Source organism: Delphinus delphis, chromosome 6, assembly GCF_949987515.2.
Source record: "Delphinus delphis chromosome 6, mDelDel1.2, whole genome shotgun sequence".
NCBI lineage: Eukaryota > Metazoa > Chordata > Mammalia > Artiodactyla > Delphinidae > Delphinus > Delphinus delphis.
The window spans coordinates 1,699,231-1,722,554 of NC_082688.1; the positions used below are offsets into that span (position 1 = coordinate 1,699,231).

General features: G+C 61.9%; 1 protein-coding gene across 3 annotated transcripts in view; it reads left to right on the top strand.

Annotated features, from left to right (window-relative positions):
* Nucleotides 1–15,135, top strand: part of NACC2 (NACC family member 2) — a 69,790-nt gene extending 54,655 nt beyond the window's left edge. For all 3 annotated transcript variants that reach the window (XM_060013789.1, XM_060013788.1, XM_060013790.1), the window contains 4 exons: nt 8,898–9,062; nt 11,207–11,312; nt 11,608–11,705; nt 13,170–15,135. In XM_060013789.1, the coding sequence (XP_059869772.1) occupies nt 8,898–9,062; nt 11,207–11,312; nt 11,608–11,705; nt 13,170–13,675 (875 nt within the window). In that variant the 3' untranslated portion in view covers nt 13,676–15,135. The remainder of the gene's footprint in view (nt 1–8,897; nt 9,063–11,206; nt 11,313–11,607; nt 11,706–13,169) is intronic.
* The last annotated feature ends 8,189 nt before the right edge of the window (nt 15,136–23,324 follow it).

Genomic DNA, 23,324 nt, shown 5'->3' on the forward strand with positions numbered 1-23,324 from the left:
ATGAAATATCCTGTAGCACCAGGAGAGTTTCTTGCTTTGAAGTCTGCGTGGTCTTACATCAGCAGAGCTGCCCTGGCACCCTTCTCTCTGATGTTCACCTGATGCGAAGCTTACAGGATCTTAGTTCCCCAACCAGGGATTGAACCTGCGCCCTCAGCACTGAAAGCGCTGAGTCCTAACCATTGGACCACCAGGGAATTCCCTACCCTCGCCCTCTTATCTGGGATAACTTCCTTCATGTGGCTTCATGTCTGTAATCAGTTTGGAGTTCTGGGTCATTATAGCTTCCCACACACACCCGCCCTCCTTCCCGGGCTCCCGTGACACACATGGTGTGCATTCACCACGTCCTGGGAATTCCAGGTGACTTTTATTCTGTTTTAAGACTTTTCTATTTCTTTTTTCTTCTGCTGCTTTAACCTGGAAGTTTTGGATTGAATTATTTTCCAGTTCACCAGTCTTCTCATGTGCTCTGTTTAATTTCCTTTTCAACCAATCATATTTCTAGGATTTGATTGTTTTTATTGATTCTAGTTTTCTGGTGAAATTCTCCATCTTGTACATTTCTTGCACAAATTAAGAGTAGTTATTTGAAACGCGGTGTCTGCCTGTTGAACCTGTTACAGATCGCCCACGGGTCTGATCTAATGTCTCTTTGTAAATTGTGGGGTTTTTTTTTTAATCATTTGGCTTTGCTTTCTTGTATTGCTGGTAATTTTTTATTGAATGCTTCACATTGTGTGAAGACATTTTGGAAGCTCTAAGCAGAGCTGCTCCAGAGAGGGTCTGGAACCTGTTAGAGGTTTGCCTGAATGGCCGTCGGATTTATCAAGCAGTGATGTGACCTCCTGGAGTAAGTCAGGCTGGACGTTCCCGGTTGCCCTGCTCCTGGGCCCTGGCTGTTCCCAGGTCTCGGCTGAAAGCCTGGGTGTTCCCCAGAGCACCACCTCCTCAGCAGGCCCCAAATCTCGGTGTTTGTCCAGCCCATACGCGGGACACCACATTCTTTTTTTAATTTATTTATTTTATTTTTGGCTGCGTTGGGTCTTCGTTGCTGTGCACGAGCTTTCTCTAGTTGCGGCGAGCAGGGGCTACTCTTCGTTGTGGCACGCTGGCTTCTCATTGCAGTGGCTTCCCTTGTTGCAGACAGAGCATGGGCTCTAGGCGCACGGGCTTCAGTAGTTGTGGCACATGGGCTCAGTAGTTGTGACTCACGGGATCTAGAGCACAGGCTCAGTGGTTGTGGCTCGTGGGCTCAGTAGTTGTGGCACGCAGGCTCAGTAGTTGTGGCATGCGGGCTTTAGTAGTTGTGGCGCACAGGCTTAGTTGCTCTGTGGCATGTGGGATCTTCCCGGACCAGGGCTCGAATCCATGTCCCCTGCATTGCCAGGCGGATTCTTAACCACCGCGCCACCAGGGAAGCCCCCGTAAGTTTGTTTTCTATGTCTGTTGAGTCTGTTTCTGTTTTGTAAATAGTTCATTTGTACCATTGTTTAAGTTTCCACATATAAGTGGTACCTCATGATACCACTTTCTCTGATTTACTTCACTTAGTATGACACTCTCGACTGGGCGACTTCTTTTAATGCAGCTTTTAGAGTTGTTCTTGCCGAGGGACTCAGTCCACTATTGGCTACTGCCTCCTCCTCACAGTGGGCGTCTCCGGGGTATTTTACAAGTTCAGTGCATGTATTTTTGTGTAGCTAACGTGTGCTCGTTATCTTAAAGAATGTAGAACAATCATACAGTGAAAAGCCGTTCTCCCACGTGGCCCCTCCGCCTCCCACTCTGGTCCCCAGAGGCATCCACGGGTGGGCAGGGAGGCTGCGAGCTTCTCACGGTCAGCACCGGACAGGACGATGGAGAACAGAAAAGGGACGTGGTCAGGTTGGCGATAGAAGAGCTGCCGGGATCGCTGTGGTGGGGGTGAGGAGACCAGGTAGGGGACCGGTGGGGTCTCCTAGGGCCAGATTTGGGCGCAGGAGACAGAAGAACCCAGAACCATGGGCCTGGGGAGGGACAGCACCAGGTTTCATTGGGATGGGCTTCCATTCAGTGGGAGGGGGAGCTGCCCAGAGGGAGTTGCGAGTGTCCTGAGCCGTGGCCCGCGGGGCCAGTCACCAGGTCGAATGGCCGCAAAGCCCTGCTGGAGCACCGTCCAGGGTCTGGTCTCTCGGCCCTGCGTCTTCCCCAGCAGCTGTGCCTGTAACTTCCTGAGCACAGGGCCTGGAGACCCGCTGTGTCCCTTTGTGTCCTGGCAGCCGGGGTTTACACACAGGTCCTCCCGGCTCTTGGCCGCGTGTTTCTGTTTCCACCTTTATTTTTCTTTCTTACTGGCTTTTCCCTGCCAGACTTTTGCTATTTTTTACCCCACATGCCAAATTGCATTGGCTCTTGGATGCATTTCGTGCCCCCGTTTTAGATCCAAGAAATGGGATGCATCTTACAGTCGGTGGTGTATCACAGTTACGTTGGTGTCACGGAAAAGACAGAATGATGCCCGTGGTGACCCCCCCAGCCGCCTGGGCCCAAGTGCATCTGTAGGAACCACCACCTGCCCTGTTCCTGGGATGCTGATACAGGTGTGTTCAGTGCACAGGTGTCCTTCACGGGTGTGGCCCTTTCAAAACTGCCAGTCTGGTTGGCACTGAGCTGGCAGCTGCAGAGATGGGCTAGATCGCCCACCCGTGGTGCGTTTGTCACGAGTGGAGGCCACCCGGAGCTGAGCGGGAGGGGGCTGGGGAGGGCCAGGCGGCCACCTGGCATGGGGTGGTGTGGCCTGAGCGTCCACCGCCCAGAACAGCTCCGTCAACCAACCCCCAGGGCCCCAAGACTCCACCGTGCTGCTCCGACAGTCACCCCCCAACCCCATCCCCTGGCGGCCACTGTTCTCTGTCCCCATGGTTCTGTCTTTGGAGCGTGTCCGACACACGGACCTGCCCGGGAGATAACCCCGGACACTGGCCCCTCTGCTGGGCGCAGTGAACCTGGGATCCATCCAAGTTGTGCATCAATAATTTGTTCCTTCTTGCGGCCCTGTGGTGACTGTCACGTGGATGGCTTCCTGGCTGTCCCTTCCCCTGACGCAGGACATTGGGTGTTTCCCGTTTGGGGCATCTGTGAGCAGAGCGGGTGTGGACATTTCTGTACGGGGTTCGTCGCGTCCAGCCCTCATCTCTTTCTTCTCCTGGGTAAATACCTAAAAGTGGAATTGCTGGCTCAGCTGTGCATACGGTTAACTTTATAACAAACTGCCGCGTGGTTTCCAGTGTCCTCACCACCGGGACGAGCATTCCAGTGGCTCCGTGTCCTTGCCGGCACGTGCTGCGCCCAGGTCCCACTGAGCCGTCCTAATCACGAGCGGTGGTATCTCAGCACGGCTTTAGTTTCCATTTTTCTAACGGCTCAGGACGTCGAGCATCTCCATCTATGTGTTCTCTGGCGAAGTGTCTGTTCAGATCTTCCGCCCATTTGTTTTCTTTTAGCATCTGTATTGGAGTATAACTGCTTTACGATGGTGTGTTACTTTCTGCTTTGGCCCGTTTTTAAAATTGGGCTTTTCGTTTTCCTCCTGTTGAGTTTTGAGAGACCTCCCTGGAGACACATGGTTTGCAGATCTTTCCTCGGTCGGTGGTAGCTGGCTTGTCTTCTCGTCTTTTGTAGACACGAGTTTTTCATTTTGATGAAGTTTAGTTTCTCATTTAATTTCTTTTAGGGATTGTGCTTGTGGAGTCATGTCTAGGCTTTTAGCTGAAGCCAAGATCACAGGTTTTCTGGTGAAAGTTTTGTAGTTTTGCGTTTTACGTTTAGATCTAAGACCCACTCGTGTTCATCTTCGCGTAAGGTGTGAGGTTCGGCTCATGGGTCTGTGCCTGTGTGTGACCTGTGACTTGGCACCGTTTGTTGGCAGACTGTCACTTCCTTCTTTGGGTACGTCTGCATCTTTATCACAGACCGGCCGAGCGTACGTGTGTGGGTCTGTCTCCGGACCGCGCACTGTGTGTCTGGCAGGCCTGGTCACTGTGCACTGTGGGGAGCCGGTGTCGGGTGGTGTGGTGCAGCATTTTTCTTTCCATTTGGTTTTCAGTTGTATTTTTCTATATAATTAAGAACTAGGGGTTCGGTTTCTTATGCTGCCATCTGAACAAATGGCATACACTTCCGTGGAGTGGGCATCACCTTTTTTGTCCCCTGTCCGCCCCACCCAACCTCAGCAAAGCTACACTGCGGCTGGACCAGGGCGGCTGGGCACCTGCCGGTGGTCACCCACCTTGCCGGGGCTCCCGGGGGCGGGGGCTGCTTATGCTGTCTCTGATGGTGACTCCCTAGGACACACTATGGATTTGGGGACGGGAACAGGGGCCCTTTGGGGCTTCCTGGACATGACAGCATCCTGTGGTCGGGTGTCTTGGTGTGTGTTGCCCAAGGAGAGGGTCCAGTGATTTCTTCAGATTCCCAGTCTTTGACCCTCAGGAGGTTGAGGAAGTTCAGGACTGAGGTCAACGTGACCCTCCCGGTTTCCCTCCTTCCATTCATTTTTTATTTTTGGCTGCGCTAGGTGTTGGTTGCTGTGCGTGGGCTTTCTCTAGTTGTGGCGAGAGGGGACTACTCTTCGTTGCGGTGCGCGGGCTTCTCATTGCGGTGGCTTCTCTTGTTGCGGAGCACGGGCTCTAGGCGCACGGGCTTCAGTAGTTGCGGCACGCGGGCTCAGCACTTGTGGCTCACGGGCTTAGTTGCTCCACGGCATGTGGGATCTTCCCGGACCAGGGCTCGAACCTGTGTCCCCTGCGTTGGCAGATGGATTCTTAACCGCTGTGCCACCAGGGAAGTCCCCCATTCATTCTTCTAAAAAAAAATTTTTTTTTATTGTGGTAGAGTGTAGCTGATATAAGATTTACTGTTAAGACCACTTCTGAGTGCACAGAACCAGGTACGTGCACCTTGTGCCGCCGTCACCTCCAGAACTTTCTCATCTTCCAAACTGTCCCCACTCGACACTTGCTCCCCTCCCCCCACCCCAGCCCCAGGCCCCACCGTCCACTTCCTGCCTCCGTGGGTTTGACTCCTTCAGGGACCTCACACGAGTGGGTCCTGCAGGCTGTGTCCGTCCGTGTCGGGCTCACCTCCCTTGTGTGATGTCTCCCCTGTTTGGGTTCAGGCAGGTGTCGTGGTGGGGGCAGCAGGACCTCGAAGGCACAGCCTGGACCCCTCTTCCTCTCTAGTTAGAGACCCTGCAGGGCCCACCATGCACCCTCTGAACACACTGGTGTCTTCTTCGGCCCTTGTGGTCTGAGGGAGGCTTCTGCCTGCCTCTGTCCCTGCTGCCCGTTTGCCCAGATTAGCTGCTGTTCCAGATGGTTCCATCGGGACCTTTACCACCGTGACTCACCTTCCCTACACACAGAGGGATTGCTCACCCCCCCGATACAAACAGCTAATTGCTTTCATGCGCTTCTCTCCACATTTCACGGGGCCTAAGTATTTGGAGCCCACGATCCTAGAAACCAACGTTATAAAGGGTTATAACCGGGGCCGTTGACGATGCAGGCGGCCGCCGGGTCCCCCGTGCGCAGGGAGACCTGGGTGTGATCCGAGGGGTCTCTGCAGGCTGCCATACCCCTGCCCACAGCCCCCCGAGGGGTCTCCCATCACCCTTGCCGTCAGGCACTGGAGTGACCCCGCCAGAGGCCGCCAGGGAGACTGGAGCGGCCCCGTCACTATGGTGCACAGACTCTCCTGCGTTTCCAGAACCTGTCTGTAACTCGGCACCCCTCCCTAGAAGGAGGCCGGTGGAAGCTCGGGCCGGGCCGTGGGGGGTAATTCGGGGCGGGGAGGGCCGGGGGCACGTGAAGCAGCTCGGAGCACCTTTCCAGATGAGCCGCCGCTCTGCTGGTATTTTTAGCGGGTGCAGAGTATCCGGCACATGGCGGAGCAGAAATAGAAGTGGTTCTTTTGGCTCTTCTGGATCTGACAGCCTCTGGCTCTCGGGGAGCCGTGCTGGGGCTGGGGGGGCGGGCGTCGTGTGGAGCGCAGACAACTTCTGCTGTTTGGAGGAACATCGAGGCCAAGGAGTTGTACGTGGGGATTATGTCTGCTGGTGAGCGCTCTTTATGTAAATGCCACGGCGCCAGCGCTGGCGCCCTGCTCCGAGGCGCCCTGCTCCCGAGACGCCCTGCTCCCGAGGCGCCCTGCTCCCGAGGCGCCCTGCACCCCCTGCTCCCGAGGCGCCCTGCTCCCGAGGTGCCCTGCTCCCGAGGCGCCCTGCACCCCCTGCTCCCGAGGCGCCCTGCTCCCGAGGCGCCCTGCTCCGAGACGCCCTGCTCCCGAGGCGCCCTGCTCCCCCTGCTCCTGAGGCGCCCTGCTCCCGAGGCGCCCTGCTCCCGAGTCTGCGTCTGCGAGTGTAATCACAGCAGACTTGGCGGAGGGGGAGGGGGAGGGGGAGGGGGAGGGGAGGGGCGGGTAATTATGTTTTAAAATATCATCCGGGTTGTTTTTCCTGTGCTCCCTGAGCCCCTGGGTAATTCCGGGTTTGGAAGGTTCTGGCGGCTCTCTGCTGACCTGCCCCCACCCACTGTCAGCGTTCCCCAAACATGCCAGGTGGGAAATGCTGCCCGAACCCCCCGAGCGGCCACCCTTCGGACTTCTGCCCTGAGCTGTGCTGCAGCCTCGCCCAGGGCTGGGCTGATTCAGGAAAACTCCCTCCTTTGAACTGGAACTGGCCGCTGCCAGGCCGAAGGCACCGCGTGCCACCCTCACCCTGTGCATGCTGACAGGTGCCTCCCTAGGACCGGCTGAGCCCCGAGGGGACAGGGGGAGGGGTGGTCTGGGGGTCCCCTGGTGGGGACTGGGGCTGACTCCGGAGCGGGTGATTCCAGACCCAGGCCGGGTAGGCTAGAGCAACAGGTGGGTCCCCAACCCATCCTCGGGGCTGGAACTGACCATCCTGCCTTCTCCCGCGGGACTCGCCCTGTGGTTTGGGGGATGCTGGCCCTTCAGGGACTGGGCAGCCCTGACCTTTTCCCCACAAGAGCTTGGTGCAGAGATAACTAGGGGCTAATCCATGCTCACACGGTGCCAGGTCTGGGGCTTGGGCACCCTTCCTTGCCAACCTCCCCCTCCTGAAGGGCTTCCAGGTCCTTCTCCCAGCCCCACCTGGCCTCCCCCAGACTTAGGTGCCTCTGCAGAATTTCCCTGTGACCCCAAAGGGGTGTCAGTGCAGAGGGGATGGGACACCGGCCAGCCCAAGGGGCTGCCTCTGACCATCTTGGAGTGGCCTCTGGACCCGCCGCAACAGGCTCTGCCACTCAGCCCCTGCCCTGAGGCTGCTGGAGGAGGGCTTCCAGCCCAGCCTTGCCCTCTGGGTGTCTGAGCCCTGGCAGGTGCGCTCTCCCCCACAGTGGTCACTGAGGCTGCTAATGAGAGCCGCTGTCCTCAGCAAGGAAAACCCAGCCCCGGGTGGCCATCAGAGCAGCCCGGAGCCTTTCCAACCTGCAGACCCTGCCTGGGTGCCCACGTGACGGGTGGGTGCCCGGGGGACGGGCCCTGGGGCCTTCACCTGCAGGCCTTGCTGCTCAGCCAGGTGTGTGGCGTGGGCCCGCCCTGGAGCAGCTGTGATTTCTCAACGACGACAGCTGCCGGGAGCAGGTGGCCCTCCCAGGAGTGACCCAGGATCGCCATGTGCTGGGGACACAGGAGGGAGGCCGTGCCCCTGCCCTGTGTCTGGCCAGGATGGCTTGAGTGCGGGCCGCCGGGTGAGGAGTGCTGGACAGGTGGCCGTGTGTGAGCCTGAACGGGGAGGCCGGCCTGCGGTAGAGCCCGGCCGGGTACAGACCTCCAGCTGACCGTGCAGTGGGGGCCGGGCATGTGATGCTGCCTGGGCTGCTGGCGCCGGGCAGGAAAATGAGGAGGGGACGGGGGGCAGGCGCAGGGCAGGAAGTGGGGGCCTGCTTGTAGGGTCTTGGGACGCCGAGCCTGGTGAGGTGGGGTCCTGCCCACCATGGGGGCCTCCACGTGGCCGCTGCCCTCACCCGGCCTGGCCACCTGCTGAACCCTCAGGGCTGGGCACTCCCTGCAAGCAGGGGGCAGGCCCTCGGCCTCCCAGCGCCTGGGGAGGCACCTGGGTGTGCCCGATAGACTGGCCACCCACCCCATGAGCCCGAGAGGGAACCCCCAGCCCAGCCTTGAGCCCCTGCAGAGGGCCCGTGGGTAGGTGGGTGGTTAGGAGGCCGGGCGGGGGGACGGGACCGAGGCCATGCTCTGCTGGGTGTCCCGTGCGTGGTGCTCGGGCTCAGGGTGTGACACGGGGACTCCGAGGGGGCCTCCCCCGCTCCCCATCCTCCCGCCCCATCATAGCTGCAGGTGCTGGCGCGCCTGGGGGTCCCTGGATGGCCCCCAGTAGTGGCTTGTCAGGAACCTCCCCGGACGGCCCGGAGGCCCGGAGCCGGTGCTGCCCGGCCGCCACCGCCTGGCTTTACTGGTGGCGAACACTGATGGCGCTGCTCTTGGCCAGGAATGCGTGGTGCAGCCTCTGGGGGCGGGGTGCCCGCGTGCAGGGGGGCTGCTGTGAGGAGACAGGCTGGGGAGCGGTTGACCGTACAGAGCTGTTCCCCTCCCCGGCTCTGCCCAACCTCCGCCCTGCCCCCACCCCCAGCCCTGAGCCCTCATTCCCGCTCGCCCTGCAGGCCTCAGCCTGCTGGACATCCCCACCCTGGAAGCCTCCCAGGCCGGTTGGGAGTCCCTCGCCTGCCTTCTCTGCTCTCTGGTTCACTCGGGTCCTCCCGGCAGGGGCAGCACCTGCTGGGCGGGGAGGGTGGGCATGTGGCAGGCCTGGTCCGGGCCTGGGTGGGCGGGAGGGGAGCTCTGCTGTGTCCCTGACTGGGTGGCCTCTGGGCCCACAGTGCAAGAGAAGCCGGAGCCCGTGCCACTGGAGAGCCGTTCCTGCGTCCTCATCCGCCGCGACCTGGTGGCCCTGCCCGCCAGCCTCATCAGCCAGATCGGGTACCGCTGCCACCCCAAACTCTACTCCGAGGGGGACCCCGGCGAGAAGCTGGAGCTGGTGGCAGGTGAGGCCTCGCCCCCACCCTGTCTATTGTATGCAGCTGCCCTGCCGTTTAGTTTTTCTTCGGAGCTGTGAACAATGGACTCATCACCAGTCAGTCAAAAAAAAGAACATCTTAAATTTCCTCTAATTTCCTTTTAGAAGAATGTGTCATTAAGAGGAGTTATTCAATTGAATTAATTTAGCATTTTAATTGAATCCCCTGGGCTGGTCGGGCTTCTGATTGGCAAGGACTGCAATCATGATTGTGTTTTAATTTAGGTCGGGGATAAAACCAAGTCCCTGCAGTTTACTAGTCCCCCCACCCCACCCCACCCCCAGCTCCCCAAGTGTCCAATTGCCTCCTTCCAGGGGTAAGTGACCAGAGCTTCCAAAAGGCAGCTCCCAGGCAGCAATGGACTTGTTTCTTCTGTAAAAACAAACAACACGGTGGGGTCCAAAGCCCCTTAGGGCTCGTGCCTGTCGGAAATATTTATCTTCTCAGTGTTGGGATTCATTCGGCCTCACAGCTCCTTGTAGATTTTTTTTGGTCCGTGCTGTGAGGAGTGTGGGATCTTAGTTCCCCGACCAGGGATTGAACCCCGGGCCCTCGGCAGTGAGAGCGCAGAGCCCTAACCGCTGGACCACCAGGGAAGTCCCTCCTTGTAGACTTTTAAGGCTGTCTGGCGGGAAGATGAGAATTGATGGGGCCTTGCCTCTTCCTCCGTGAGCTGCTGGGCCATCACTCCTGACCGGCACCCGCCTGCCGTGCCTGGGCAACGTTATGGGGTTCCTTCTGCCTGAGCTGTCCCCCCTTCTGGAACCACGCCTCAGCAGGCGGCCTCGCCTTTCAGCCGACAGGAGGGCAGCTGGGCGGTGTTGGCTGGTCTGGGTGGACCTGGGTGGGGTGGGGATGCCCCCGGCCATGCCCGAGCCCCCCGCCCCTGCTGCCTGGCATCGTTCCAAGCAGCACCCAGCTCCTCTGTTCAGGGAGCGCCAGCGTCAGGCTACACCGGGTTCTCGGGGCCCTGGGGATGGGTGTGGTCCCCAGGGAGGCCTGTCTATCAGTTTGGGGTTGGGAAGGGTGCAGGCCGGCCGCCTTCCCTGGCCAGGCCCCACCTGGCCCCAGGCCTCCTTCTAAGCCCCCCTTTACAGATCTCCCCACAGCGAGGGGGCCGTCCGGCCCGTGTGGCTCAGGGTGACCTGCCCTGCCCTTGGGTTTGAGCCTCTGCAGACCTTGGGTGGGGTGAGGCCCTGCGGGACCCTGGGTGTGTCGTGGCCGGAGACGCCCAATGGTGGTCTCCATCTAGAGTCAGCCACGTGCTTCTTAACCGATGCCTGTGGGCTTCTCTGGAGACCTGGCTCGTGGGGAACAAAACGTTAAGCTGGGGAAGGGCCCCCGAGGCCGGAGTGGCAGCTTTCACAGGGGTCCTCGCATCTCTGCCCTGCCCCCCGCCGCCCAGAAGGGAACCATGTTCATGTTTTCCCATGAGGAGATTCAGCACGTGCCCCGTAAACAGTCAGATCGTAGACAAAGGCCCGGATGGGGCCCTGCAGGCGCCCGTGTTCTTCACGACGGCTGACTCTTGCAGAAGCTCCTCTCCACGGGCAGCGTCCAGGGTAAACAGGCCTCCCCGAGGCTCCTGTCCTCCCTGTCCTTCGTTGGCCTGAACCCTGGCGGGGGCCCGGCCTGGCCAGACCGCGGGGTGAAGAGCGCTGCGGGGCTCCCCGGTCCCGTCTCCGCCCTGGGCCGGCTCTTCCGTCCCGGCACCCGGAGAGGTCCGTGCTGGGCAGGGGGGAGCTGCAGCCCGACCTCCATGATTCCAGCTCCCATCACTGCCCACGGCTCTTCGGTGTTCAGGGAGAACTGAGAGGCAAGATGAGTGTTTCCCAAACGCAAACGCAGGTCGGCTCCAGGCCATCCCCTCAAGGCTGGGAGGGCAGTTCGGGGACAGCCCTTTGAGGCGTGTGACCAAGGCTGCCTGCTCCTGGTGACAGGGCCCCAGTGCAGCGGGGAAGGCCTGGAGCGTGGGGTCCCAGGCCTGGAGGGGGGCTGCCCCAGACCCTGCCTCACCCGCGGGCCGCCCGCCCCGGCCGCAGCAGCCCCTGGGCCGCCCGTGGCCCTGGGTCTGGGGCTGAGGGCCTCCCTTCTGTGTGTGGCGGCCGCAGGCTCCGGCGTCTACATCACGCGTGGCCAGCTGATGAACTGCCACCTGTGCGCGGGGGTGAAGCACAAGGTGCTGCTGCGGCGCCTCCTCGCCACCTTCTTCGACAGGTAGGTCCCCCGCGGGCCCTGCGGTCTCTAGAATCTTCTCTAGATGAGGCCGTGCGTCCAGGCTCCCCCACCTTCCCGACCTCACAGGTGTCAGCCCGAGGCCGTCGGCCAGACCCGGGTCTGGGGAGGGCTTGTGGACCCCCGTCCCCGCAAAGCGAAGCAGCACACCGGCTCCACGCCACTGGGGGGGCTCCTTCCCCTAAGGGGCGGTGGGGCGTGCAGGCAGGGACCCCGTTCCCGTGCGTCCCCTCCAGCCGGCGGCCTCACGCTGCCCCCCTTCCTGTCCTCCCTCCAGGAACACGCTAGCCAACAGCTGTGGCACGGGCATCCGCTCGTCCACCAGTGACCCGAGCCGCAAGCCGCTGGACAGCCGCGTCCTGAACGCTGTGAAATGTAAGAGGAGGACTGGGGTCTCGGGGGTGGGGAGGCATCTCGAGGAGCTCCAGGAGCCCCCAGGCCCTCGGAAGTCAGCCTGGGAAAGGTGGCTTCTCCCCAGGAGCAAGCCGGGCCGCAGGGTCGAGGGGGAGAAAAGAGCAGCTCGCGGGGGCCCGGTCTCGAGGTGTTAACATTCTTGGTAGGTTTCCAAGCGTGATGAATTCAGCTGCGAAACTATTTTAATATGTGAAATAGATCTAATTTTCCTTTTGGAACAAAACCGCTTATTTACATTTTGGGGTTATTTTGAGCCTTTGCCATCTGCTCGGCCCGCTTCTGCCTCCCGCTGCCGGGCCCGTGGGGGCGGAGTCTGGTCCATCTCGGTGGCAGACCGCCGCCCCCGTCCCCCCCTGCACCCCCCAGACGAGGAGGAAGCCACCGGTGCCCGGCACGGGCCAGCCAAGAGCACGTCCTCCTGTAGCTGTCGGCACGCGAAACACTGTCTTAGTTTTCTGGCTTAAAAAATCTCTCTTGTGAGGCTAATTCTGTTTTAGAGCAAAGAGGGGCCTTTGCAGCCAGTAATCGCGTCCCAAAGCACGGGTGGGGTGCCGGCAGCGGCTCTGGGAAGATGCGGAGAGGGGGTGCAGCTGGTGTTGCCCCAGAGCAGGGCTCGCAGTGGAGGGGGCTCACCCTGGGGGCCCCGCCTCTGGGTTCCGTGCTGTTCGGAGAGCTGGGTCGTGAGGCTCCTAGAGGAGAAGAGGGGAGAGGGCATATCGTTCTTATTGCGGGTGATGATGCCACTGCTGGGCTGGGGTCTCCGGGCCAGGGACTGGGCTGAAGACAGGTGTCAGCCGGCCCCCTCCTCACTCCATGCCAGCCCTTTGATCGGGCCCAGAGAGACCCGAGCCTCACAGCTGAGTGGGCGCCCAGGCCCTGCCCCGATTCCCACTCCACCAGGGCAGGGATTCTCAAAGGCTTGTCTGACCAAGGATGCAAGGTGGGTGGGACAGAGTGGGAAAGCGAGGTCCAGAGATGGGGGCCCACCCAAGGCCGCACTGCCAGCCAGTGGTCCGGAGGAGCCAGAGCCCCCTGGGCCCTCTGTGCTCCCGCTAGAGCCACAGGCTGGGGTCCTGTTTGCTCTGACTGCCCCTCCCCTGAAGGTTCCCCCAGGCTGTCCCAGAGGAGCAGGGTGGGGCTTCCAGCAGTGAGAAAGGTGACCGCTGGTCTTCAGGCTGACCCAGGAGGGGCCTCAGTGGCCCTGTGGTCTCCCTTGCCAGAGGGGAACAGAGTGGAGGAGACCCTGGAGGTGCCCGGCCTGCCCCACTGGCCCCGCGGCGGCCTCTCCAGCCCAGAGTGCTCTGCCCCCTGGCTTGTCCAGGGTATCTCGGTCCCACGGCCCCTCAGGAGGCGGAGGGCCGGCATCGTGGGATTCCTGCGGGTGGGTGGCCGCTCACGCCACCTCCCGACGCCCTGTCCTTGCAGTGTACTGTCAGAACTTCGCCCCCAGCTTCAAGGAGAGCGAGATGAACGTGATCGCCGCGGACATGTGCACCAATGCCCGCCGCGTCCGCAAGCGCTGGCTGCCCAAGATCAAGTCCATGCTGCCCGAGGGCGTGGAGATGTACCGCACGGTCATGGGCTCCTCGGCCGCCAGCGCGCCCCTGGACCCCGAGTTCCCGCCCGCCACCGCGCAGGTGTTTGAGCAGCGCATCTATGCCGAGCGGCGGGGCGACGCAGCCGCCATCGTGGCTCTGAGAACTGACGCTGTGAATGTCGACCTGGGCACCTCCGCCAACCCCACCTTCGAGGCCGGCTCGGAGGCCGACGGGGCCGGCTCGGTCGTCCAGGAGGTGGCCGCGCCTGAGCCGCTGCCTGCCGAGGGCCAGAGCCCCCCGCAGCCCTTCGAGCAGGGCAGCGCCAGCAGCAGCCGGCCCGCGACGCCGGCCGCAGGGAGGAGACCGGAGGGCCCGTACGCAGGGACCTTGTAGGGGCCCGAGGCCGGACGGGGCGCCAAGGCGGGTACTGAAGCTGCTTGCATGCGTTACTAATACAGACAGATGTGGTCAAGCCACTTACCTACTGAACTGCTACTGTTGCCTGAAAAAAATGTGATTTTTATTCTGCTTGTATTTAAAATTCATGAAGGAAACAAATGCATTCGTTATACTGTAAACGATTAGGCCCCTGGCGACCTAGTTGCGAGGAAGGTCCCGGGGCTCCTTTTTGATATTCGAGAGGTTAGTCTCCACGTTGTAGCTTTCCCTCCCCCTGCTCGGGGAGGGGGCGAGAGGCCGCCAGACCCTGGTGCCCGGCCTCCTGCCCCCACGGCTCCCTCTGCCTGGGGCGAAGCCAGGGGCCTGTGGGGCGGGAGCACGTGTCTCGGGACCCTCGTTCCTTTCCCGTGGGGACCCCCCCACTCCTCCGGGACCACGGGCCAGGGCTGGGCCCCCAGGGGCCAAACTCCTTGTTCTCCCTTCTTCCTGAGACTCGGGGCTCAGGCCCGCCGGGTCCGCCGTGCGTGTGGGGTGTGGGTGTGTGTGCGGAGCGTGTGTGAGCGTATGCGGGGGCGGTGGTGACGGCACAGTGGTGGGCTGTGCTGGTCACTGTGGGCGGTGGAAGCGATCTGGGCTGCGTCTGCTCTCCTGCCCCGCGCCCATGGGGTCTGCCCGACCCCTGCGGCTCCATGGACCCTCGGTCCACCTGGGACCCAGGGCCTGGGCTGCCGGCCCTGGCACCTGCTGGCTCCAGCCTGGCCACCCGCCCGGCCACCCGCCCACCATCCTGTGAGGTGGGGCCGCTGCCCCGGGGCAGCCCACGCAGTCCGCAGCCACGTTGGGTTTATGTTTGTTTGTTTATTTGTTTTCGTCTTAATTCAGATCTATTTCATGTATGGTTTGGAAACTTTCAGACCCAAAAGAGCAAAAAAATTAGGGAGGATTGGGGTCCCTGCCCCGACCCACTACGGCTTGGGGGTGGGTCCACCTGGATACCATGTCCCCCTGCCCGCCCCGGCCAGGTCCCAATCACCTCCTGTTGAAGTGCAGCCAGGGTGTGTTCCGGAGGAAGGGAGCGGGGGGCTGGGATGGGGCTGGAGCCAGGCCCCTCGGTGCTGGGCTCCCCCGGATGTGCTCCGAGCCCTGGGGTATGCGCGCCTCTGACGCGGTGGGTGGGTGGGTGGATGGTGGGCACAGGCCTGAGCTGGGGCGATTTGCAGGTGCACGGGTTCTGGAATGCATGGCGGGCGGGGTGGCGGGGGCGTGGAAGTGTTGGTTTGAGGCTGGAAAGCTCACTGTGAAGTTTAATTGCTGTTTGCGGGGAGGGGCGCAGGCTGTCCGAAGTGCTCGTGTCCAGACGTCCAGGGGCTGCCTTCCCCTCGAGTCCCAGGCAGCCCCCAGGCCTGGCCAGAGGCACACCCCGCCCCCAGACTTGAGCGGGCCTGCTGCTTCCCCCCCCCCCCCCCCCCCCCCCGTCTCGTCCCCTGTCGGGCAGGCGTGGCTCAACCCTCCTGACCCGCAAAGTGGAGCCGCCCTCGTGTGGGTCCCAGCGGGAGGCAGCCTGGGGACAGAGCGGGGGGCTAGGCTCGTCCTGCTGACTGCAGCCCTCCCTTGTGGAGGGCCCTTGGGGGAGACCTGGGGGGGTGGGCGGGGGCGCCTTCCAGCCAGGCCACACAGGTGCCTGGCCTCCAGAGAGCGCTGATGGCTCCGGGCCGGGGTCGGGGGACCCTGGGTGGGCACTGGCGCAGGGAGGGCCGAGCCCTGTGGTCCCGGCCCAAGGGGCTGCAGCTCCTTCCTGCTGGGGCTTCGGACCAACCACCTGGCCCAGAGGCGGGCCTCCTCTGTCTCAGGCCCAGGTGGGATTGGAGCTGGCAGGGCCCCCCCCAGGCCCACAGCCCACCAGGGGCCAGGACCAAGTCCTCCTGGAGTTGGGAGGAGGCCACACCCCCTAAGCTGTCAGGAGGCTGTGGGGCGGGGCGTGGTGCGTGAGGCAGACCCCACCGTCCCCCGCTCCAGACGGAGGTCCCCTCATCTGTCCCTGCCCCACGTTTGCACTTTCATTCCACCATCCCTGGGGACCTTTGGGGGCTGGCTGCCCGTCCTGGCTGTTGACAGAAGGGCTCGCTCTTCCCTTCTCCTCCACTCCAAGGTGGGCACGGCCCTCACCCGAGGCCAGGACGAGGAGGGGTGCCGCTGGTCCAGCGGGGGAGGCGGGGGCCTCCCTGAGACGGCGGCCTCCCTGAGACGGCCTCACCGCCGCTCAGGCTAGCACAATGTCCCGTGACCTCTGTCCTTTCATTGTTTATAATCGCCGTCTGTTTTGTTGTTCTGGGTAAGGAAGGCAAGAGCTACAGGTGAAACTTTAATAATAATCAAATGTGAATGGGTTCTGAGCTCTCCCTGCGCCCCGGGCGGGCCAGGCCGAGCGTTTTGCACTAATGTGTCCCGCGGTGGACGTGGGTTGGGAGCGTTGCAGACGGGCGTGGCTGATGACTGTATCTGCCGGGGCGCTCCCTCTGCGTCCTGAATGTTCCTCGGGGTGGGCGGCGGCGGGCCTGGGCTCGGAGGGGCCTTCCAGAGTGCCTTAGCATCTTCTGATCATTTTTCCCAAGGAAAACCAATTAAGAGAACCAGACCCTCCCCCTCCTCTGTTTACAAGACGACTAATTCCTGTCCTGTGAGCGTGATCCTGACTCACCCAGACCCTGTAGACCGAGAGACAAGCCACTCAGTATTTATGGGATGTCTGCGCCTTTATCCCTAAGCTTGACTATTAGCAATACGCATATAACTACGTAGAGACTATTACATAGAGCTAAGTCCTGTCAGCGCCTTTGGAGGAGAGAAGGACTGGGCCCGTCCCAGCGGCTGTGGCGGGCGGCTGGCCTGAGCTCCAGCGGCCGCCTGCCCTCTCCTGCCCTCCCCAGCGGCCGGGGTGTGCCGGGGAAGCAGCTGGGACGAGTGCAAAGGTCCAGGAGAAGGGACGGGAAGATGCGACATACTGTGAGCTCGGTGGGGCCGCCCACGGGGCCGGCGGCCTTGGTACTTGAATCCCATCTTGCTTTCTGCACGTGCCTGGTCTCGCCCAGAGTCCTCTGTGGTTGCTTAACCTTGCATTTGATTTGATTGGCTTTCCTTGCCCCTGAATGTGGACGAGAGGCGAGGGGAGAGGCCTCTGAGGTGCAGCCCTTGGCCCCTGCCCGCTGTCCCGGAGCCGGGCCTGTTTCTCCTCCGTGAAAACGCATTCCTCGGCGGCCTTAGAGGAAGGAGGAATGCAGAGAGAGGCTCGCCCTGGGAGGGGTCTGCTGTGTGCCCGGCCCTGACCTGTCCCCATTTGATGGCCGGAACCCTCCAGCACTGGCCCCGTGCGCGCCACCCTAGCCGTTGACGGCTTGGATGCCCCTCCAACGGGTTATCTTTATGGAAATATCTTGCTGCAAGTAGAAAAAGGCCTAGGGCCCATTAACCAACTGAAAACTCAGAGAAAACCTCTGTTTGCCTCTGCCAGCAGTAAACCCTAAACACAGAATTGAGAGTTCAGAGCCGTCCTGAGCTTTAAACTACTGTTTCCAAATGTTGCTGCTGCATGAATCTGTCGTTACGTCATCCAGCCAGCTCCGGGCGCGTCACCCGCCGGTGGCCGGAGACCACGGGGGGCTCGGTACAAGGTGTTTCTGACCTAGCAAGGGTTTGTGGGTTCCGTTTGTTTGTTTGTTGTTTTGTTTATTTGAGAAAAACGGAAAGGAAAGTGACGCAGTCTAAAGCGTTCAGATCGGACGACCTGCTGGAATTCTGGTCAGTGCTTCCCTGTTAGCGTTTTGCAGATGATTGTAATTTTTATGTCAAAAGAAGCCAAAACTTGCAATACTATTTTTAGCAAAAAAAAATAAAAGAACTAAATATAAAATGTATAAATATTTTTGACTTGAACACTTGGATGGCACTGGGTGCAAATAGACCATTCATCCTTTGGACGGAATGTTTGGGGAAAAAGAGACTTTTGACAAGGAGACGGTTGCTGTAAAGAGTCCGTGGAGCGGCTATGTAGTACTGTAACTCACGACTGTTAAAAATAAATCAATAAATTGTCCTGTGCTGTATAAAGGAGGCCTGTTTCACGGTAACACTGAGTTCCATTTCAGCTGCAGAAGAGGCTGGCTTTTTTTGTTTGTTTTACTTTTCTTTTTTTTTGTTTTTTGTTTTTTGAAGAAGAAGGAGGAAACCTCTGTTTGCTCCTCCGGCGCCTCCCTCTCTTCCGTGCTGCTAATTGGCAGAGTCCAGACTGTTGCTTTTTCGCCACGGCTGACACCGTATCGTAACTCAGAAGACAACATCCGCCAGCGACCAGGAAACCGAGGGCTTGCAGTGTGCTCAGAGCCGGTTCAGGAGGCGAAATCCGTTACAAACAAACAAAAGGATGTGATCGTTCATTGTAAAGCGCTTTGTAAAATTCACATTTACAGAATAATAAAGTCAGTTCAAACCCAGGTTGCCTGCACTTTGCTCGCCCAGTGGTGTTGGGGGGCGACATTGAGAAGCCAGGGAGGGGGTGGGCTGTTGGAAGCAGGGTGGTCAACCATCCCAGGACACCCTCAAGACCCGGGAGCCCTGGGCGGGGGAAGGGCCATCCCCAGCCTCGCTGCCCACCATCCACACCTGCCCCACTTACCTCCCCCTCCCCCCAGTATCTTACAAGGGAAGGGGGGCTGGTGGGTAGGATGTCCTTCAGGTCCAGTGCCTGGGGGAGGGCCCTGAGCTCCGGGTGAACTGGTGAGGCTCTCCTTTTCTTTTTCTTGTCTGCAAACTGGGGCATCCACCTCACCTGGCTCACCTGCCTGCCACTCTAGGTGTGCGGCTGCCTCCCTCCCCTTCCTCCCCTGCTCCTGGGCTAGGTCTGCCCCCAGGTGGATGGAGGGGGAAATTGCACATGGGTGGAGCAGGTCACCTGGCTCGACTGGAACCCCTGCCCCCTGCCCCGGGGCCAGGCCAGGCTACTCCATCCCCTGACCGTCCCTGGAACCGTCCCTCCAGGCCAGCCCAGGGCTGGGGTTCTCTGATTCAGGCTTGGCAGCTCTGTCCCCCCTGCGCTCCTCTGCTGTACCCATAGGACCTTTCTGGGCTCCCCTGGGCCCCGGTGGATGAGGCCTTGCGTCAGTGTGTCCCACAGACACGGGTCAGGTCTGGGGCCCTCACGCGCGATTCCGACGCTCGGACACCTGGATGGTGGGCTCCTCATCTGCTCTGTGCTGCGAGGTCTTGTCCAGAAGGCTCACCTCTGACCTGCTTCTAGAAGCATCCCCGGCCTCTGCTGCTTTCTCAGGCTTTGTAGCAGCTGCTGTGCCCAAGCTAGGGGTGGATTTATTTGCTCACTTGTTTACCTTGCCTCCCCCAGGGGCAGGGGTCTGTAGGTCTGCTTCGTGTGACTTTCCCAGAACAGGGTCCCCTGGAGCCATGGCCAGCATGGAGCAGACACAGAGTCTAAAACGGGTGGGCGTGGTTTCCCGATGGGCCCCTGCAGCAGTGGGTCTGCTGGTTTGGGGTCGCCCTGATCCGCCCCCTCCTGCAGGGGCCACATCACACACAGGGGCAAGCTTGGGGAGAGCCAGGCGCGCCTGCCGACCCCAGGGCCCAGCCCCGATGGCCGAGCGCTTCCGGTCCTGTGTTCAGAGCTGCGCCCTGCTGCCCGGAGCCCGGCTCACCCGCCAGCTGGGCCTGTACAAGCCCCTTCCCCTTCCTGCCCGGGACCTCAGAGCTGCGGAATCAGTGGGTTCCGGGTCTCGCACCTGGGCTGGTGGAGACACCCAACCTCAGGGCCACAGGCTGCACCCCTGGAAGGCCCCCAAACGCCCCCATTCAGGCGGGCCCCGAGCCCCCGGCGGCGGGAAGAGCTGGGGCCCGGGTGGGGGTGGGGAGGTGGGTATCTTGAGGAAGGGCTCCGCTCTGGACCCAGGGTCCTGCCGGTTCTTCTGGCTCCAGCCGCCCAGCCCAGCTCAGCTGCTTTCCCCATGCGAGCCTCCCGGTGTCCTAGGAGGAGGGGATTCAGGCACCTGCCAGCCTGGCTCTGTCCCCTCCAGCCTCCGTCCTTCAGCCAGCCTCCCTGCCCTTGTAGCCTCCACAGAAACTGGCTGAGGCATCAGAACCTTTGCATCCCACCCCTTTGTCCTGCTCTGGGAGGGGGTGCGGAGTCAGCAGGACCCGGAGGCTCTGCCGGGAGCCCTTTGTCCTCAGGAACAAAGGGTCAGAGCCCGGTGGGGGTGGGGTCCTGAGCCCGCAGGGCAGGAGGGATGGTGCCTGCCTCTGTGCTGCCCCGGGGCACCCAGCTCTGAGACCTTTCGGCCACCTGGGGCCCCCCCCACACAGGTCAGGGCACATGGGAGGTGGAGATAAGCAGAAGGTGGATTCGGTGACATTGTGTCAACAGGACTCCTGCTGTGACAGAGTGGGGGTTTCAGACCACGTGGCCATCTCCCCCCTTGGGCCGGCTGCTTGGGCTTCCCTGGGGTGTCTGTGGCCAGTGGCCAGGCCTGGAGCTGGGAGGGGGCCTGAGGAGTCTGTCCTGCGGTGGTGCTGGGGGTCTCGTCCAGACCCAAAGCCGCCCCCCCCACCCCACCCTCTGGAAGCGGGCCTCGCTGAGCAGAGAAGCAGCGGAGGGGAAGCTGGTCCCAGCCTCCTGGGACCGTAATTTACTAACAGCTCCAGACAAGTGGGGCTGGGAGATGGATGGCGCATTGCCTCGCGGGGAGGGCCGCGGAGGCCCCAGTTTCCAGGAAAGGCAGCCTGATTCTCCAGGGAGGGCGGTCAGAGGTAGGGAGCGGAGAGGCCTTGACCAGGCGGGGGCAGAGCCCACCTGCACTGGGCTCCGGGCCTCAGTTTCCCCTCCTGCCTGAGGGCGGGGCTGGCCCAGGTATGTGGCTCTGTCCGGGTTCCATCAGGTAAGGACAGGGTGGCCCGGCAAGGAGCCAGCCAGGTTTGCCCCGTGGACTCTCCGCGGTTGGACCGGTTCCAGGTAGCACAGGGCCCCTTGCGCAGGGCGGCTAGGGCGCCACGCCAGCAGGCAGCTCTCCTGGCCCAGGACGTTCCAGGGTGCCCCGCACCTGTACCCCAGACAGGCCCCGGCTGCTGGTTAAGCCACCCCATCTCTGGCCCTCACTCCACTCAGGCCCTCAGCCTCCCTTCTCCTGGAGCAGGGGCAGGGGCAGAGGCAGAGGTCATGGCGCCCAGCTTGGGGGCTGCACTCGGGAAGGGGGGGAGAGGAAGTCACTCCTAATGGCAGGTGTTCAAAGCTGGCCTCCTGGCAGGATTCCCTAGGCAGCCCCCCTGGGGACAGCCCCTGAGGCAGGAGTGGGGAACTTGACCTCCAGAGGACCTGTGGTCTGGGTCTCCTTCCTCAGCTGTCTCCGCCCAGCATGCCTCGGGCCTCACAGGGGTGGATGGAGCTTAACCCCGGCTGACCTCTGCCCGCCCACTGCCCATGCAGGGCCTCACTGGAGTCCCACCACAATCCTGTGAAGTGAGCCAACCACAGCCCCATTTTTCAGACAGGGAAACTGAGGCTCAGAGAAGTTTATGAAGTCACCTGGACATAGCTGGAAGGGGGGAAAAGCCAGCATTTGAACCAGGCCCCTGCCTGGACTGACCTCACTGGGCTGACCCCTAGCTGAGGGGAGGGAGCTTCCCCAGGCTGGCAGGTTGGATGGGCTCAGCCGGGACCAGCAGAGGGTGAACCAGCTCCCCCACCACCAGGTGCCACCTGTCCATCCGCCACTCCAGTCAGACTGTGGCGTGCATGGCCTGAGCCTCGTCCCCACCGCAAGGGGGGTCCACTCGGGACACCTGTGGGGGGCGAGGGCCCAGAGCTGAAGCCCCTGCCCTGGGCGCCCGCCCACCTGGGGCTGGTGGAGCAGGGGACGGGCAGGGTCCCCAGCAGTGGTCCCAGACTTTTGCTGCGGGCCACACATCCTTGCCCGCTCCTCTAGGCTGGGCTCCCGGGAGCCCCCGGGGCGGGCGGGGGGGGGGGCACGCTTCTCACCACCACCGGGGCTCGACGGTGGGGGGGGGTTTCAACTTTCGCCATATCAGTTAGGCTGCAAAGCACACTCTGCTCGCTCTAAAAATCTCGGGGTGTCGGCCCCGTTCACGTCTGCTGGCCACCGACCGACCGACCCCTGACTTTGGTGAGGTGTCTCCCACCCCTCTGCCCGTTTTCTGAAGGGGGGGTTACCTTGTCCTTGTGCATCCGAGGAGCTCTCGTGTAAAGGCCTACTGGCCTGCCCCCAGCTGGCGGTGTTCTCTTGGGGGTGGGGGGGGTGGGTGATGGCCAAACAGAGGCTCTGAACTATTATATCCACTTGCCTTGCGGTCCTCCCCCACCCAGGACGGCAGAAACGTGCCGGGCGGCTTCCTCCCAGACTCAGATTCCGGCCATCCCAGTCTGCTGAGCTGGGGGCCCTTCAGGTGGGAGGGAGGACCCGGCCTGCCGAGGCCCATCCTCCGGGGAAGAGTCTCCCCACTGGGCTGCCAACTACGGCGGCAGGATTTACTGTAGGGCCGGGGCCCCACCACCTTACTTACGTGGCTGCACTGGAGCTGGTTCCGTAGACCCGGAGCTGCCTGCCGGAGGCGGGTGGAGGGCTGGCTGGTCCTGGGGAGGGGCTGCCCCAGACCCATCTTAGTGTCACCACAGGCTGATCCACCAGTGGGGGCTTTGCAGGGACCTCGGGAGGCATGAGCCGTCTCCTCCTGCAGGACAGGCCCGATGAGACCACAGGGTCAGGGCCGAGGGCCAGGGAGGGCATCTGGACCTTGACTCAGAGGGACGTGGCGCCCCTCTGCCCCAGGGTGTGGGGCAGCTCCGTCTCAGCTGGGACCCTGCACAGACGCCTGCACCCATTCTGCTTTCAGTTTCTGGGATCAGAGCTGAAGTGCCGGAAGGGAGGCTGGGGCTTCAGCCAAGGGTCAGCAGGGATGCTTTGAGGGCAACACTGCATCTGTTACAGAGCTCTGTCCCTGAGCAGTCCCTCTGGTGGGGGCCTGAGGACTGCCGCTCAGCCCCCAGGGCTCCCATCAGTTCCAGGAGGTCCCCAAATCCATGTCACCCCGTCCCTGACAAGGAAACCGTCACCTATGCTCACACTCCCCGTTACACCTAGCAGACGAGCCCGAGGCCTGCAGAGGGGCGTGGCCATAGCACACAGCTGGCCAGCGGTGTGGGAAGGAGGCCCATGCCCTTGACCCCTGCCCTGCCCCATGGAAGCCCCCAGAGCCCCTGCCGGCCACACCAGGCATCCAACCCCGAGGTCTGAGAGCAGGGGGGGGCGAGCGAAGGCGCTGCCTCAGGGCACCTGTGCCACAAGGGACACACGGGCCTTGGACTGGCCCACCCCAGCTGGGGAGAGATGAAGCCCCCTGAGGGGCGGGGTGAGGGAGAAGCATGGAGAGGTCGGGGCTGGGAAGGGCCCCTCTGGGCTCAGGGACTGGCTGCGGGGCTCCCGGGAGCTACAGCGGGCCGTGGAGCTCGGCGCTGGGCTCTGTCTCCACCCGGGCCCTGGGCACTCACTCGAGTCAGGACCTCCACCTGCCCCTCCTGCAGACCCAGAGGCAGTCTGAGCTGGAGCTGACTCCGCGCCCGGCTCTGCGGCCTCCC